At 39.5% G+C, this 17,211-nt stretch overlaps 1 protein-coding gene across 7 annotated transcripts in view; it reads left to right on the plus strand.

The window, feature by feature from the left end:
- CCDC141 (coiled-coil domain containing 141) overlaps nt 1-17,211 on the plus strand; it is a 248,238-nt gene that overhangs the window by 145,547 nt on the left and 85,480 nt on the right. For all 7 annotated transcript variants that reach the window (XM_069577068.1, XM_069577070.1, XM_069577075.1 and 4 more), the window contains one exon: nt 15,266-15,438. In XM_069577068.1, coding sequence (XP_069433169.1) covers nt 15,266-15,438 — 173 coding nt within the window. The remainder of the gene's footprint in view (nt 1-15,265; nt 15,439-17,211) is intronic.

Below are 17,211 nucleotides of genomic sequence, written 5' to 3' on the forward strand. Positions count from 1 at the left end.
CGATCCCTGGGTTGGGAAGATACCCTGGACTAGGAAACAGCAACCCACTCCGGTGTTCTTGCTTGGAAAATCCCTGGACAGAGGAGCCTGGCTATAGGGTCACAAAGATTCGGACACCACTGAACATAGGCACGTGCTAGGCCCCGGCTTCTAAGATGAAATAATATAGTGAGCAAATCCATTTAAATTAAAGAAAGAAACTCTTCTCGAGACTTGTAAATGATATTTTTCTTTCTGATTTATATTGTAGAGCCTCCAAATTTTATAAAATTCTTACTACTTTACCGTGTTTTGGGCATGGCACTCATAAATAACCCTGGTTAAAATAAAGCACTGGATTTAAGACATTATTATAATTTTTAAATCCCTTAAAATATTTTTTTCTAGTCTGGAAGTTTTGTTTTCACTATTAAAGTTATATCTTCATTTTATATCATCAATTTATCTCTGAGGCATTGAGCTTTCCTTCTGAAAATTCACTTCATTGTGCCTTGAGTGTGCCGGGGTTTTTTGATTGCGGTTGTCTACATCCTTAATGAAGCCATGCTGCCAACAGCCAGGAGGTGTCTGAGGCTTTTTACACAACTTTCTAGCTAACATGTTTACTTGCCGCAGTTCATGGATGCTCACAGGAGACTCATGACTTCTGAATCAGTTTTGAAAGACTTTGCTACTCAAAGCCAAAGCAGTAACCAGCGTGTCAGAGGTCACACCAGTTCCCCAAATCCCAATTTCTCCTCCAGAGACAATGCAGATGGGGCCCTCTGAATGAGGGCATCACTGCAGGGGAGAATCCTAAACTTGGGGAACTAGCTGTTTTGTAGCAAACAGTAAGCAACCCTGCTCTTTGTCTCAGGGGAGGACAGTTCCTCAATCCTGGAGGTTGCAAATCCAACACTGAGAATAGCCCAGGTAAAGAGGGGCCAGAGTCAGGCATTCCTGACCCACAGGAAGATGGACAGAAGCAGCGGGGATTTGCCCCACATATGCAAATCTGGATATTGGCACTGTGAAAAAAACAGGACATCAGGGCTTTAAGAAAAAAAAAAGAAGAAGAAGAAACTTGGGCCTCCCTGGTGGCTGAGCTGGTAAAGAATCCAGCTGCAATGCGGGAGACCTGGGTTCATTCCCTGGGTTGGAAAGATCCCCTGGAGAAAGGAACAGCTACCCACTCTAGTATTCTGGCCTGGAGAATTCCGTGGACTGTTTAGTCCTTGGGGTTGCAAAGAGTCAGACAGGACTGAGCAACTTTCACTTTCACTTTTCACTTTACCTCGAAAACCAGTTTCATGCTTGATAAGTGAAATCACTTTTTTAGCACGCAACCTCTTGTTCCAAGTTTGTTGAAGCTAAGCCGATATTCTTTAACTTCTGGGTCAACTACCAATGTGAAAAAATGTTAGTGCCATAGGTAGTATACCAATTAGTGAATGTGACAGCTTGAGTGTTTTTGCTCAGTAAAAATCAAAATATATGGTTTTTAAAATCACCTTTAACTTTTTTGAATTTCGTTGAAAAGGAATAAATGTCATAATCTCATCTGCAGGATGGACTATTCTTAGTAAGTTTTCCATGTCATATTTATTCTTTTTTCACCCAGGTTTTTATCATGTGTATCTGGTATATTATGTTGCAATCATCAGGAAACCCCCTCTTTTCCTCTTCTTTCCTCCTCTTGTCATCTGTCCCTCTCTCTACCGATTCTATCCATATCTAGGGATGTTCTTATTTACTAGAGAAAAGTCACAGAATTTTTTAAAATTGAAGTTGCTAAATAGGTAGTGTGGCAAATTTATGAGAACAATTACTTATTTTCTTTAGGGATTCATTTATTTAATAAATATTTATTGAGCAGTGACTGTGTGTCATGCACTGTTCTAAATGCTGGGAATATAGCAGAGAATAAAGCATGCAAAAAGTCTGTAAGCCAACGTAACTCCAATTTGTGAAATTCAGTTAAGTATAATCACCACCTAATTGTCCACATTAGTAAGAGTGCCCCACTACCTTTACTCTGTAGCTTCAGGAGTGACATTGATTGCCTTTTCATCCTGTAAGGGGTCCATGATTACCCAAGGCTCCAGAGTGTTTCTTACCTAGAGAGTGTCTCTGGTCTTTGGTTTGAGGTATGATGGTTTGTGCCTGGAAAGAGCAATAGGTGGCAATGTTGGCACACAGGCCCATAGCAGTAGTGTTGCTACTGGTGCTTTTCTTTCTCTTTTTGAAAAATTATCCTTGTTTTTCAGTTGCTAAGTCATGCCCGACTCTTTTGCAACCCAATCTATGGACTGTAGCTTATCAGGCTCCTCCCTCCATGGGATTTCCCAGGCAAGAATACTGGAGTAGGTTGCCATTCCCTTCTGCAGGGAATCTTCCCAACCCAGGGATCAAACCTGTATCTCCTGTTTTGCAGGCAGATTCTACCACTGAGCCACTATTATAGTAATGTTATGTTATTTTCAAGTATACAACACAGTGATTCAGTCTTTTTGTAGATTCAGTTCAGTTCAGTTCAGTCGCTCAGTCGTGTCTCACTCTTTGTGACCCCATGAATCGCAGCACGCCAGGCCTCCCTGTCCATCACCAACTCCCAGAGTTTACTCAAACTCATGTCCATCGAGTCGGTGATACCATCCAACCTTCCCATCCTCTGTCGTCCCCTTCTCCTCCTGCCCCCAATCTCCTCCTGCCCCCAATCCCCCATCAGAGTCTTTTCCAATGAGTCAACTCTTCACATGAGGTGGCCAAAGTATTGGAGCTTCAGCTTTAGCATCAGTCCTTCAAATGAACACCCAGGACTGATCTCCTTTAGACTGTTGAGTCCATCTCCAATGGACTGGTTGGATCTCCTTGCAGTCCAAGGGACTCTCAAAAGTCTTCTCCAACACCACAGTTCAAAGGCATCAATTCTTTGGTGCTCAGCTTTCTTTACAGTCCAACTCCCACATCCATACATGACCATTGGAAAAACCATAGCCTTGACTAGACGGACCTTTGCTGTCAAAGTAATGTCTCTGCTTTTGAATATGCTATCTAGGTTGGTCATAGCTTTTCTTCCAAGGAGCAAGCGTCTTTTAATTTCATGGCTACAGTCACCATCTGCAGTGATTTTGGAGCCCAAAAAAATAAAGTCTGACACTGTTTCCACTGTTTCCCCATCTATTTCCCATGAAGTGATGGGACCAGATGCCATGATGTTAGTTTTCTGAATGTTGAGCTTTAAGCAAGCTTTTTCACTCTTCTCCTTTACTTGCATCATTACAAAACATGACTTTATTTCCCTGTGCTATACAATATATCTTTGTTGCTTATCTGTTTTATACATGGTAGCTTGTATCTCTTAATCTCATATCCTGTCCTATCCATCTCCCTCTGTCTCTCCACTGGTAACCACTGGTTCTTTTTCTCTGTGTCTATGAGTGTGTTTCTGTTTTGTTGTATACATTCCTTTGCCTAATATTTTAGATTTCACATATAAGTGATAATACAGTGTATTTATCTTTCACTGACTTATTTTACTAAGGATAGTACTCTCTGGGGCCACCCACATTGATGTAAATGCAGAATTTCATTCTTTTTATGACTGAGTATATAATATGTATGTTTACACACGACATCTTGTTTCATTCAGCTGTTCATGGACATTTAGATTGCTTCTATATCTTGGCTATTGTAAATAATGCTGCTGTGAACATAGGGTTTTCAAAATAATGTTTTCATTTTCTTTGACTGTATTCCCAGTGGGATTGCTAGATCAGATGGCAGTTCTATTTTTAGTTTTTCTGAAGTCTCTCCATAGGGTTTTTCATAGTGGTTGCACCAGTTTACTTTCCCACTGACAGTGCACAAGTGTTCCCTTTTCTCTACATCCTCACCAATATTTCTTATTTGTGACCTTTTTGATGATGGCCATTCTAACAGGTGTGAGGTGATATCTCATTGTAGTTTTGATTTTCATTTCTCATGATTAGTGATGTTGAGCATCTTTCATGTGTCTGTTGGCCATCTGTATGCCTTCTTTGGGAAAAAATGTAGATTCAGATCTTTTGCCCATTTATTTTAAGTTTTTGATATTGACATATCAGCTGTTTACACATTTTATATATTAACCTCTTATCAATCATATAATTCCTAAATATTTTCTCTCATTCAGTAAGTTGTCTTTTTATTTTGTCAATGGTCCCCTTTGCTGTGTAAAAGTTTTTAAGTTTAATTAGGTCCCAATTTATTTATTTTTGCTTTTGTTTCCTTTGTCTTAAGAGACCAATCCAAATATATACATATATATATATATATATGTATGTATGTATGTATGTATTGCTATGATTTATGTCAAAGAGTGTTCTGCCTGTGTTCTCTTCCAGGAATTTTAAAGTTTCAGGTGATACATTTAGGTCATCTTTAATCCATTTGGGGTTGATTTTTGTATATGGAAATGTTCTAATCTCATTCCTTTACATGTAGCTGTTTAGTTTTCCCAGCACTACTTAATGACGAGACTATCTTTTATCCACTGTATATTCTTATCTCCATTGTTGTAGGTTAATTGACCTTGGTGTGTGGGTTTATGTCTGGGCTCCCTGTTCTCTTCCATTGTTCTATTTATCTGTTTTTGTGCTACTACCATGCTATTTTGATTACTGTAGCTTTGTAATATATAGTCTAAAGTCAGGGAGCATGATATTACCAGCTTTATTCTTTTTTTTTTCTTCTCAAGATTGCTTTGGCAATTCAGTGTTTTTGTGGTTTCATATACATTTTAGGATTATTTGTTCTAGTTCTATGAAAAATTTCATGAGTATTTTGATTGCATTAAATCTGTAGATTACTCTGGGTAGTATGGATATTTTAATAATATTAATTCTTCCGACCTAAGAAGACATTATATCTTTCCATTTCTTTGTAGCATCTCCAGTTTCCCTCATCAGTTTTTATAGTTTTCAGTCTTGTGTTTTATAGTCTTTCACCTCCTTGGTTAAGTTTATTCCTAAGTATTACATTTTATTCTTTTTGTTACAGTTTTAAATAGGATTTTTTTCTTGCTTTTTCTTTCTGATAGTTCATCATTAATGTATAGAAAAGCAACAGATTTATGTGTATCATTTTGTATCCCGAAATTTTATGAGTGCTACTGATGTTTTTCATAACTAGATTCAAATGGAGACTGAGTCATGTAACTCAAGAACCAGAGGGACTCCGATATCATTTTAGAATTATCTACTGCATTTGGTGAGGCTATTTGCTAAATTACTCAACAACAAATACAAGGGTGGGTTGATTGTTGACATCGGATGATAGCTGGTTGGAGAAGAGTTTCTCTGGTTACCAGATGTTGCTAAGAGTTATGAGGACATGGCATGAAATATAAACATAACACTTATTATTATAATTCATCTTGATCTCTTCAAATTTTCATCTTTCATGATTACCTATCATGAAATAACATGCCAGATTATATTTCTGGCATGTTCACAAAAGAAGCTGTGGTTAATGTGTGTTGATCACTCAAAATCTGTTTATCATTGTTAGGGAATGTGGTTTGAACCAGAAAGAGAATAAATATACATTTTCAAGAGTAGAATAATATAAGCCTGTATTTATATGACAACGATGACTGACCCTAAATCTGCAAAACATGTCTGATGGGTCACAAACTTTCATTCCTATACTTTCCATTCCCAAGCATATGATTTCATTGGAAAAAGAAAGCAGGGGAGACTGAGGCCAGAGCCACATGGTCTGCTTCTTGGGTCATCAGCCTAAAGGCACAGGTGAAGCAAAAGTTGGGGTGACTGGAGGAACACACTAGAAACACTTTGAAATGTAGTAATTTTCACAGCTTCTCCTGCTTCTGTCATCACTGCTGAAAAGTTGAAATCTTTTTTTAAAGAATGATGTTGCTGTTTTCAGATATTTACAGCAATACAAAAAGTAATGCCTATAGCAGCATTGATGCTTTTGAACTGTGGTGTTGGAGAAGACTCTTGAGAGTCCCTTGGACTGCAAGGAGATCCAACCAATCCATTCTGAAGAAGATCAGCCCTGGGATTTCTTTGGAAGGAATGATGCTGAAGCTGAAACTCCAGTACTTTGGCCACCTCATGCGAAGAGCTGACTAATTGGAAAAGACTCTGATGCTGGGAGGGATTGGGGGCAGGAGGAAAAGGGGACGACAGAGGATGAGGTGGCTGGGTGGCATCACGGACTCGATGGATGTGAGTCTGAGTGAACTCCGGGAGTTGGTGATGGACAGGGAGGCCTGGCGTGCTGTGATTCATGGGGTCACAAAGAGTTGGACATGACTGAGCGACTGAACTGAACTGAACTGATAGCAGCATTATTGTTTCAGACAGAAACCAAATAATTAAGCACTGAGTTTGGTTAATTTTTAAAAATTTATATACACACTGTTCTACCTTTTTCAAAATAGATATGTTTTAGGCCAGATGTGAGAAACAATTAATGAAAATGGTCCAGTGTGGTACAGATTAAAAGAAGAAATGTGTCCAAGGAGAAAATCCAAAAAATGTTATTCAGAAGAAATTTGCTGAAGTGATAGAAATGAATTCAAGAACTCAAGCTAATTGTCATTAGAGATCAAGGATAGTGTAACTGCTTTTGGTTTCATAATTCTTAGCAACCTGTGATTTCTCACTTTCAGAACAACTTCCATTTCTCTTAGAAAAGCAACTTCCTTTTACTCCCTCCCTTCTTCCCCATTTGCATTCAGCTAGAAATGGCAACCCACTCCAGTATTCTTGCCTGGAAGATCCTGTGGACGGAGGAGCCTGGCAGGTTACAGTCCATGGGGTCACAAAGAGTCGGACACGACTGAGCGACTTCACTTCACTTTCACTTCAGTATGTTGTGTACCCTGTATAACCCATTGTGGTCATGCAGTATATGGTAGTTGAGCTAAAGCAGTGAGAAGTAAAATCCTTTTCTTCAAGACCCCGTCAGCCTCACTTGGAGGAGAGAGACGGAAACGGAAGTGTTGTGTGCTGTGGGAGAAGCCATGATGAAGTAACCCTAGGGCAACAGGGAACATAGAGGAGATCCTTAACCTGACCCAGGGAAAGCGTCAAGCAAGGCTTCTCCAGAGGAGCTACCAGTGAGCTAAACCGGAAGACTAGACATGAAGGGATCTGGGGAAGGCTACACAGTATAACACTGTGCCATGTTTGGGGAACCTAAGGTAATTTGTTTTGCCAAGAGTGTAGGGTATAAGCTGAGAGTAACGAGAGGCAAGGAGTAAAAGAGGCAAGCATTAAGAGGTCTTGAGTAGCATGCCATGAAGTTTCTATCTTATGCTCCCTCGTGAGTGACAGGGAGGCCTGGCGTGCTGCAGTCCACGGGGTCACAAAAAGTTGGACACCCCTGGATGACTGAAAAACAGCAACAGTTAGCATACAATTATTAAATAGCTATCTAAAATAGAAAAGTTAATCAAAATCAAGGAACACCTTTAACATCTTAACATTTTTCATGAAAGCCCACAGCTCAGTCTATATTTAATAGTCTTATAATCAACACATTCAGTTTTGTTGTCATTCATCCATGAATATCTTTCACAGTACTGCTATCAGCTGACTTCTAAGGCATGAATGTATGCATAAGTTTAGACTGTTGATCTCCTCCATTGGCAGTAAATATATTCTTCCTGGTATAGATATTTCTGGATAGATTTACTTCCCTTTGCTAAATTAAACTTCCTTCAGGGTAGGAAACATGTCAATTTTGTGTTCACCAGGACACCTAGAACAGTGTCTTTCGGGTAGTAGATGCTCAATAATTATTTGAATGATTAAAAGCAGTAGAATCTTAGAAAATGTGGAGCTTCAAGGTGAACTAACTATATTACATTGTTCATAAGAGACTAGTTTGATCCAAGTTAGTTGAGATTAGAACATTCTGAAAGAGAAAAGCTTCATTACTTTAGTACACAGGAACACAAATTTCAAGTTCAGTCTCTGTGTCATATCTGAGAAGGAGGGTAGTGATGTAGAGAAAGACTTGCCAATCACCCATATCACCTCCTCTGAGAGGTCTTCAGGCAGCATTAATTGCTTACTTCTTATTATTCCCATAGTATTTCTCTGTGCTCCTTAGAGATAGATTGTCTTAATCATCTTTGTATGCCACCTAGTGTACAAAACAGTTTATTGAATAAATGAACAAACGATTGACTATGTGACGAATCAATTTACATTTTGAACTTGAGTTTACTCTTTTCTAAAATGATCTAACAATTCTTATCTACTTCAGGGAATATTCAGTAATGAAAGTTTTTAATATCAGTGATAAATGTAGAGAATCTTTGCAGGGGAGAATTGGAGTGTAAATAAATAAATGAAATTGTTGGGTATGAAGAGAATACTTAGAAACATTTGCTAGGATGACACTTTTGTAAAAGGATATAATGGATTTTGGAGCCAGGCTGCCTGGGCATGAATCTAGTCTCAGACATTTGTCAGCTCTGTGACCTAGGGCAGTTACTTAACTTCTCTGTGCATCTGGCTTTCTACTCTGTAAAACAGAAATAATAATTATATGTATCTCACAGGAGTCTTTGTTCTACCTAGATGAGTTAATACGTGACTAGTGCACAGAGCAGCCAGGCACACACCGTGTGCTAGTCATTATTTGTCCTTGTATGTGTGTTTAATATGCACTTGCCACTCTAACACGGCCTCAAGTGCTTTTGTTCAGTTTCATACCTGCAGCTCATAGCAGAGTACATGCTCCATAGATTTCAATAAATATTTGTTGAATAAGTGGGAAAAATAAGTGCTTCGCACATTACAAATGGATGTATTCAATGTTAGTATTCTCAAGATCATCCTAAAACCATTTAGGTCAATTTAGATAAAAAGAAAACCATAAATTATAAATCGACTAGCTTGCTAATGTTCTACTTTGGAGTCTGGTTTATACATCTCTAAGATGGGCTCATCTCAGAATAAGTAAGAAATGGTCAATACTTAAAGTTCTTCGCCCAGCAGCAACCGAGCAACAGTAGGAGGCAGCAAATATGGGGAACTGACAATTACCGCAGCTTGTTGCCCCTGGCCTCCATGGCATTTGAAAGCTTACACAAGGCCTGAATTAGGAATTAGCTTGCCAAACTGGGACCCACCAGAAGTTATCTTGGGTGATATTTAAGAAAAGATGCTGAAGCTTTGTTTTGTTTTGTTTTTTAAACTAAATGCAGAGGAAAATTGAATCTCTGCAGATCAGGTGGAAATCAGTGCTCTGATCAGAAGCTACATTTTGTATATAGGTTCTAACCAAACTCATTCTCCAGCCTTTGGATTCATGAAAGGAAATGTTCAGCGTTCTGCAAGTGTTTCTTCGTTTTGTTTTGTTTGTTTTCATGTTGTTTTCTCTTCAGATTAGTCAAGAAGTAAACAGTATTAAACGTCTTTGTGAAACAGCATGATATAAGAATTATGCTGATGATTCATGGTTCGTGCTCAACATAATTAATCTCATAGCTATTTTAAAAAGACTACAATGTGCCAAGTCTTGATATCATCTCTGTTTGATTTGGTGCAGCCTGCTTTGGATCCTGTGCTTAACAAGGGAAAAAGAAAAGATATTTATTAGCATCTTAGAGCACAGCCCAAGCAACTCCTTACTCTTTCCCAAGCCTGGGCCAAAAGAGATGATTTGTCTCCTCCTTGTCTTCTTAAGAACTGAGTGGTACCATGTAAAATAGTCAAAAAGAGCTAGAACCCAGAGGGAGAAAATGTTATCTTTGTGCCTATATCCTTGTTTATTCTAACCTACTCATAAACTTCTATTTGACCATCAAACAAAAGGTTTGAAGAAAAAGGGAGATGTGAAGGAAAGAAAACCAAATGTGAAATATTCATTCCAAAGGCATTTACATGGAGGTCACACTGTTCTTGCCAGAAATAACCTGTTCTGTACCATGTGTGCAACAGAGAGATTCTTTCCAGACTGGATCCAGTATATCAGGTTCCTTACAGATCCAGTAAATACACAAGCACTCGGTTCTATTCTGGGGGTAGTTTAAGTGAGAACAATGATACTCAGATCGTTTTCTACATGGGAATAAGAGAAATGAGCTTTGCATATAATTCAGACAATTACCAGAGAAGGCAATGGCACCCCACTCCAGTACTCTTGCCTGGAAAATCCCATGGATGGAGGAGCCTGGGAGGCTGCTGTCCGTGGGGTCGCTGAGGGTCGGACACGACTGAGCGACTTTACTTTCACTTTTCACTTTCATGCATTGGAGAAGGAAATGGCAACCCACTCCAGTGTTCTTGCCTGGAGAATCCCAGGGACGGGGGAGCCTGGTGGGCTGCCGTCCATGGGGTTGCACAGAGTCGGACATGACTGGAGCGACTTAGCAGCAGCAGCAGCAGCAGACAATTACAGACATATTATCTTGAAAGACTTCTCTTAAAATTAAGAAATTTAACTGTATTTGGGTTTAAAGATTATCCCCATTAGGGTTAACTTAGGATTAAGGATAAGGAATAAACTCTCTTACAGCATATAGGAGGTTTTTGTCAATATATTTGTTGGGCTCATGAAGGGAAAAAAAATCACTCACCTCCTTTCTACTGCTATAGTTCTGTGAAGTGTGATACACAGAGCAATTCATAAGTACTTTCCTGGCACTTTGATCTTTCTTAGAAAATGCTGTGGGAGAAAATCTGGCTATTTTAATTCAAAGTTAAACAACAACAACAAATTATCCTGGTCCTTGATCTACCACCTCCTCCTTCAAGTAAATGTTTAGCTTTTCAATTTATTTCTGTGCCATTAGGAAATGATCCTTTTATGATAACCTTTAGGAATGGGGTGGAGTCATGTCACACATGCATTTAATGTACCAGTGGCTTTAGAGTCTAATTCCCATGAAGATGAGACCAGTGGCCAAGGATCTGAGAGTAACAGCTGTTCAGTGGGGCCATGTGGAGAAAAAGTCACCCAGGGTGAGTAACAGGCAGCAGGTGGTGATGCTCTTCTTAGTGGTTTTTCAAAGATATATCTGATCAGTCAAGATTTAAAGAACCAGCAAATATTTTTCAAGTACTTACTACACTTCCGCCATCAACCCCTCGTTAACTTTCATATTTTCCTTTAATCCTCAGCACAACGACAAACGTGGTATGTGTTAAGATTATGATGGCTTAATTTTAAGATAGAATGGAGTTCAACTTGTAGGCAAGAAAAAGCACTTTTGAAGTCTCTATCCTTTCCCCATTCTCAGTAAGAACTTGAGAACTATCTTCAAGAATGATGCGAATGTCCTCATAGCTAAGTATAGCTGTCTCACTTATCCTTTAGTTTAGCTCAGTGGCTCTTAGTCCTCAGTGTAAGTATGTATTACAGTGCGTGGGCTTCGAGTGGTTAGTCACTCAGTCATGTCCAACTCTTCGTGACCCCATGGACTGTATGCTGCTAGGCTCCTCAATCCATGGGGATTCTCCAGGCAAGAATACTGGAGTGGTTGCCATGCCCTCCTCCAGGGGATCTTCCCAACCCAGGGGTTGAACCCAGGTCTCCTGCATTGCAGGTGGATGCTTTACCATCTGAGCCACCAGGGAAGCACGCATACATTAAACTTTAAGCATGATTTAAGGGAGTTCATGATAATTTTGACTACACCAGATTTTTGCTTTAGGCACTGACTTTAAAACTAACCCTTGATTAACAAGAGAATCCACTTTATTCAAAATATGCAATAAAATTAAAAATACAAAACAAAATTCCAGAAAGAGTGGTTATTACAGTAGTGGCATTTCAGTGTTATGGAAAGATTGAGAGAGCAATTCAAATCTAACATCAGGAACTCGAGACATTTGGCTCTGTTGCTGATTGCAGGAAAGAAAAAGGATCAGATAAGGGAGAGTTCTTCAGGTCCAGAGTTTCTTTACTAAAGCTATCTTTCTTTTACAGTCCTATAAACATAAGAGAAATTGCTCAATCTTTCTCTGTATCTTTTCTCATCTGTAAGAAGGAACAGTAGACACTATTTGCAAAAAGCAAGTTTTTAAATTCTACTTTTCCACCCAAGATTAATGGTCTTCTTGGAAATGCCCCTCTCTCAATGCCTACCATAGAAATCCTTTTCTGCATGGCACCATAGTTCAGGATTTAAGAGCAGAGGCCTCAGGGCCAGACAGATTGAGTACAAATACTGTTTGTCCCTGGTACAAGTATGACTTTGTGAGATTTATTTAACTTCTCTGAGACACATTTTCCTCTGTCACCTAAGAAGGAAAATCTCTTGTTCCCTCGCATGGTTGTTAAGAACAATATGCCTGGAACTCAGCAGACATTCAAAAATATTTGTTGACTGACTGAAAAGTAATTGTAAAACACAAAATAGAGAAGAAATACATAGTTTTCATTAAACTATAGTGATTATTTGTATTACTTCCTATCATCTGCTAAATAAACAGGGATGAATTTGCTTTATACACTTTCAGTAAATGCAAAGAGCAAATTCAGAAGACGTGAGGACATTGGTCAGAAAACAGAATGTGTATACATGTGCTCAGTCATGTCTGCCTCTTTGTGACCCCATGGACTGCAGCCCGCCAGGCTCCTCTATCCACTGAATTTTCCAGGCAAGAATACTTTAGGGGGTTACCATTTCCTACTCCAGAGGACCTTCCCAAACCAGGGATCAAACCTGTGTCTCTTGGGTCTTCTGCTTTGGCAGGCAGATTCTTTACCACTAGGGCTGATATTCTATTCTGGAAAAACATGTAGGAATATCAACATGTAAGTCGTATGAGAGTATTTGAGAGATTTCATTTGCTAATTCAAATTTTGTCCAGTTCCAATTCTGCCATTAAAATTCAGTCCCTTTGGTGTGGAGAAAAGGGAACCCTCCTACACTGTTGGTGGGAATGTAAATAGGGGCAGTCACTATGAAAACAGTATGAAGGTTCCTCAAAAAACTAAAAATAGAATTGCCATATGATCCAGTAATCTCATTCCTGGGCATATATCCAAATAAAACTATAATTCAAGGAGATACATGCACCCAAATGTTCACAGCAGCACTATTTTCAATAGCCAAGACATGGAAACAACCTAAATATCCATCAACAGATGGATAAAGATGTGGGGTGTGTGTGTGTGTGTGTGTGTGTGTGTGTGTGTATGTATATATGTATATTTGTATATGTATGTGTGTGTGTACCCAAGTCACTTCAGTCTTATACGACTCTTTGCGACCCCATGAACTCTAGCCCACCAGGGTCCTCTGTCCATGAGGATTCTCCAGGCAAGAATACTAGAGTGGGTTGCCATGTCCTCCTCCAGGGGATCTTCCTGACCCAAGAATCAAATCCGCGTTTCTTATGCCTCCTGCATTGGCAGGCGAGTTCTTTACCACTAGCGCCACCTGGGAAGCCCCATGTATGTGTATATATATGTGTGTGTATATGTATATATAGGTATGTGTATATGTATATATAGGTATGTGTATATATGTATACTCACACACACAATGAAATACTACTTGTTCATAAAAAGAATGAAATAATGCCATTTACAACAATGTGGATGAACCTAGAGATAATCATACTGAGTGAAGTAAGTTAGACGAATACCATCTGTTTTCACTTCTATGTGGAATCTAAACTACGACACAAATGAACATATCTATAAAACAGAAACAGACTCACAGACATAGAAAATAGACTTGTGGTTGCCAGGGGGGACAATGGTGGGGAAGGAGGGAAGGATTGGGAGTTTGGGATGCAAACCATTATATAGAGAATGGTTAAACAACAAGGCCTTACTGTATATCACAGGAAACTATATTCAATATCCTGTGATAAACCCTGTGTTTATGTGTATCTGAATAATCTTGTTGTACATCAGAAATTAATACAGTTGTAAATCAACTCTACTTCAATCAAGTTTTTAAAACTCTTTGATGGTGGCCAGTCGCAGAGGCCTAGGTGCTGTTACACAGCTCCGTGGTTGTAATCTCTATGTTTGGCTTCAAATGTGTTCCCTCAGTGTTAACCCAGCCTTGCTCCCCTCTTGGGTCTCTCTCAGGTCTCGGTGATAGTTGACTCATGAGACCTTTGCTCTCATTTCTTGCAAGTCCTCCATGGGATCTTCCTTGTTCACCTGGTTGCCCCAGCCGAGCTTTCTGGCTCGGGTGTAACAATGCAGGAAGCCTAGGCCCCTGCTGACCGTGGCCCGGTCAAGCTTGCTGGGATAGGAGTATTCTTCAAAGTGACATGGAGCAGCCTGTAAAGTGACTTTTTTCAGCAGAGTGGAAGGGCAATGTGCAAAAGCTCCCTTGTTCTTCGCCAGCTCTTCAACTCATGTCTTGCCTCCGGGCCCAAGCTCACAGATGGAGACTTGTGAAGACCACAGCACTCTGATCCCTTTTTGCCTCATGTTGCCATAGTCCTCTTTCACTGTTTGTACATCATATACTCCTCCTTCTCAGTGCCAACTAGGCCTTCATGGCCAAAAGCGTAATTCCTCTCTGTGTTCATCCACTCTGTGCTAACTCTGTAAGCTTAATCTCCCATACTTGGTTGCTGATCTGCTATAATAACAAAGGGAAAAAATAAAAGAACTTAAAAATCCCCTCTCAAGACAATATCTTGGTTTGCAAGGTGATGTCCTTCTTTTTTCCTTCATAATCCTATTATGCATGTCAGAAGCTAAATATTTGCTTGTCTTAGTCTTTGCGCTGCTTCAGAACCAAATCTCAGTCTCTGTAGACAGATGCCTTGGGTAGAGTAAACAGGAAATGTTATACTTGGAAAGGCAAGTGTCAAAAGCCCCCAAATTTCTTGAATACTTCCCCCTGGCATTTCAGATCCAAAGTGCAATTTATTGGGAATTTTTAAAAAGAATATTACAGAGATATTCAACTTATGAAGTCTGCATAATATTTTGAAAACATCTCATTTGTTCATTGTATTCAGGACAGAATGTGCAAAATTAAACCTGGTTCTCCAAATTTTATACAGTTGTAACTGTGTTGTTTAGCTACATTTTCAATGTAAATCATTTTGGTAATTTTACAGTGTTGACATTTATCTCTGCTGAACGAAACTATGACCAGTTTCCCCAAATGAAGCCTAAAAGCTATATGCTGTTTTCTAAGACTCGGATTGTTGTTTTTGGTTATGATCAAACCAATAAATTGAGCAGGCTGGCTTAATCTCTAGTATTTTATGTACACACTGATGTAGACTTTACACTAGACAGGCAGAAAATGAAAGTATGTTTTCTTTGGCAGGCATTTGATGCACTTGGAAGAGTTGAAGCTTACCTTAAGCTCCTTAAATCAGAGGGTTTAAGTCTGCCTGTCTTGGCGGCGAGGCATGAGGAATTACACAGAGAAATTAAAGACTGCACAGCTGATGCTTTGCAGAAAGGACAAGCCTTGATCAGCCAACTAGCTTCCTGCAGGTAAGTGAAGTCTATTTCTTCCTCAGTGTAACAGGCTTTTTTATAGTGTCTGCAGCCTGTTTAAAAAACAATAATAATAAGTTGTATGATTATTTTTCTTACTTTTGATGTTTTGCTGCATTGTGACACGGCGTAGAAGGATCTGTTGAATTTTGGTCAACCGTAATTCTGAACACAGCATTGCTCATCCAGAAGTGAGGCTGTATTCTAACCTGAGGACCTGAAGGTGCTAACACTTCCTTTCTATGAGTTTCTGAGGAGGGAGGAAGGAAAGGAACAAAAGGAGAGACAGAGCTTTCCTTCTGTACCCTTTTCGTATCCTAGCATCTTCGTGGGATTTCTTCCTGGCTTTTAATTCATAAGTCTTGAGTCTACCCTGTCCCTTTCTGGAAAAAGTAAAGTTCTAGAATTCCCTTTCATTTCTGACCTTAATGGATCAACAAGAAAAACCCTAATTAAAAGATAACATTATTAATAACAAATAGTAATTACATTTTAAATAGTTGAGAGCCCACCATGTGCCCAACACTATCTCAACAGCTTTAGAAGCGCTATCTCATTAATCCTCACAGCAACTCTACAAGGTGTATAATATACTATTAAGGTTCTCTTTTACAAGCAACTGAGACACACAAAGATTAAGTAACTTGCAGTCATGTAACTGGTTAATTAGTGGCAGAGCCAGAATTTGAATCCAAATACGTGGACCGAAATTAATGGTCTAATGCGTCCTAGACCTCTTGCTCTTAACCAGTGGGTTGTTTTTATGAGCACATTCAGTGAGTGTATCATTGTAAGCTTAGAGTTGGGTGGGAATGAGGAGAGAGAAGGACCTAAAGAATAGAAAGAGGATGCAGAAAGAATGTATGATCAAGAACAGAGATTGGAAGACAAAAGGGAGCTGACAGAAAGAGCAGATGATGGAATGGATACTGGCTAGGAAGAATGATGATAGGGCTTACATTTTGACGTAGAGAGACACAAAGATTTGTGCGCATGGGATAAGCATGGTTTTTATCTTCCATATCCACAGTCCCCTTGAAACTCAAGGACATTCAGTTTGAGGAACAATGAAATAGGTCAAAGGTGGTAAAATTGTATTTTGTTTCTGTTTTAAACCCTCATTCTGCTCTATTTTAGATGCATTTACACATGTTGATTTGGTAAGTTTGGGTTTAGGGTATTTTCTTTTCAAAAGATACTCTGAAGACTTTCCTGGTGGTCCAGTCATTAAGACTCTGTACTGGAGGCATGGGTCTGACCCCTGGTCAGGGAAGTTCCACATGCCACATGGCGTAGCCAAAGAAAGAGAAGACGGGGGAGCCTGGTGGGCTGTCATCTATGGGGTCACACAGAGTCGGACACGATTAAAGCAACTTAGCAGCAGCAGCAGTCTGAGTTCAGACAGATATATTTAACTAGGGCTTGTGATGGTTGTTATAGGACCATGCAAAGCCAAGATCAGAAATAATCCAAGATTTTCCAGCCAGATCTAAAAAGCTGAGGCTATGAGAAGGATAAATGCTTCTCACCTGTTAAAAAAACTAACAGTAGCTGTAGTTACTAAGTTTCCTTACTTTGGCTCCAAACCATATATCGTGGTGTGTCCGGTTGGCCTCAGGAGCACAAAGGTCCTCAGGTCTGGTCCCTATGGATATGAGAACTCCTTTCTCCCATCCTCTGCGCAAGGCCTTCCAGAATGCATGTTTCTTGGACCTGACAGAAGGTATCCTATGGAATGCCTAGACTTGTGTCTGAACTCCAGGTAGCTGT

Source organism: Ovis canadensis, chromosome 2 (genome assembly GCF_042477335.2).
Source record: "Ovis canadensis isolate MfBH-ARS-UI-01 breed Bighorn chromosome 2, ARS-UI_OviCan_v2, whole genome shotgun sequence".
NCBI classification, from domain to species: Eukaryota; Metazoa; Chordata; class Mammalia; order Artiodactyla; family Bovidae; genus Ovis; species Ovis canadensis.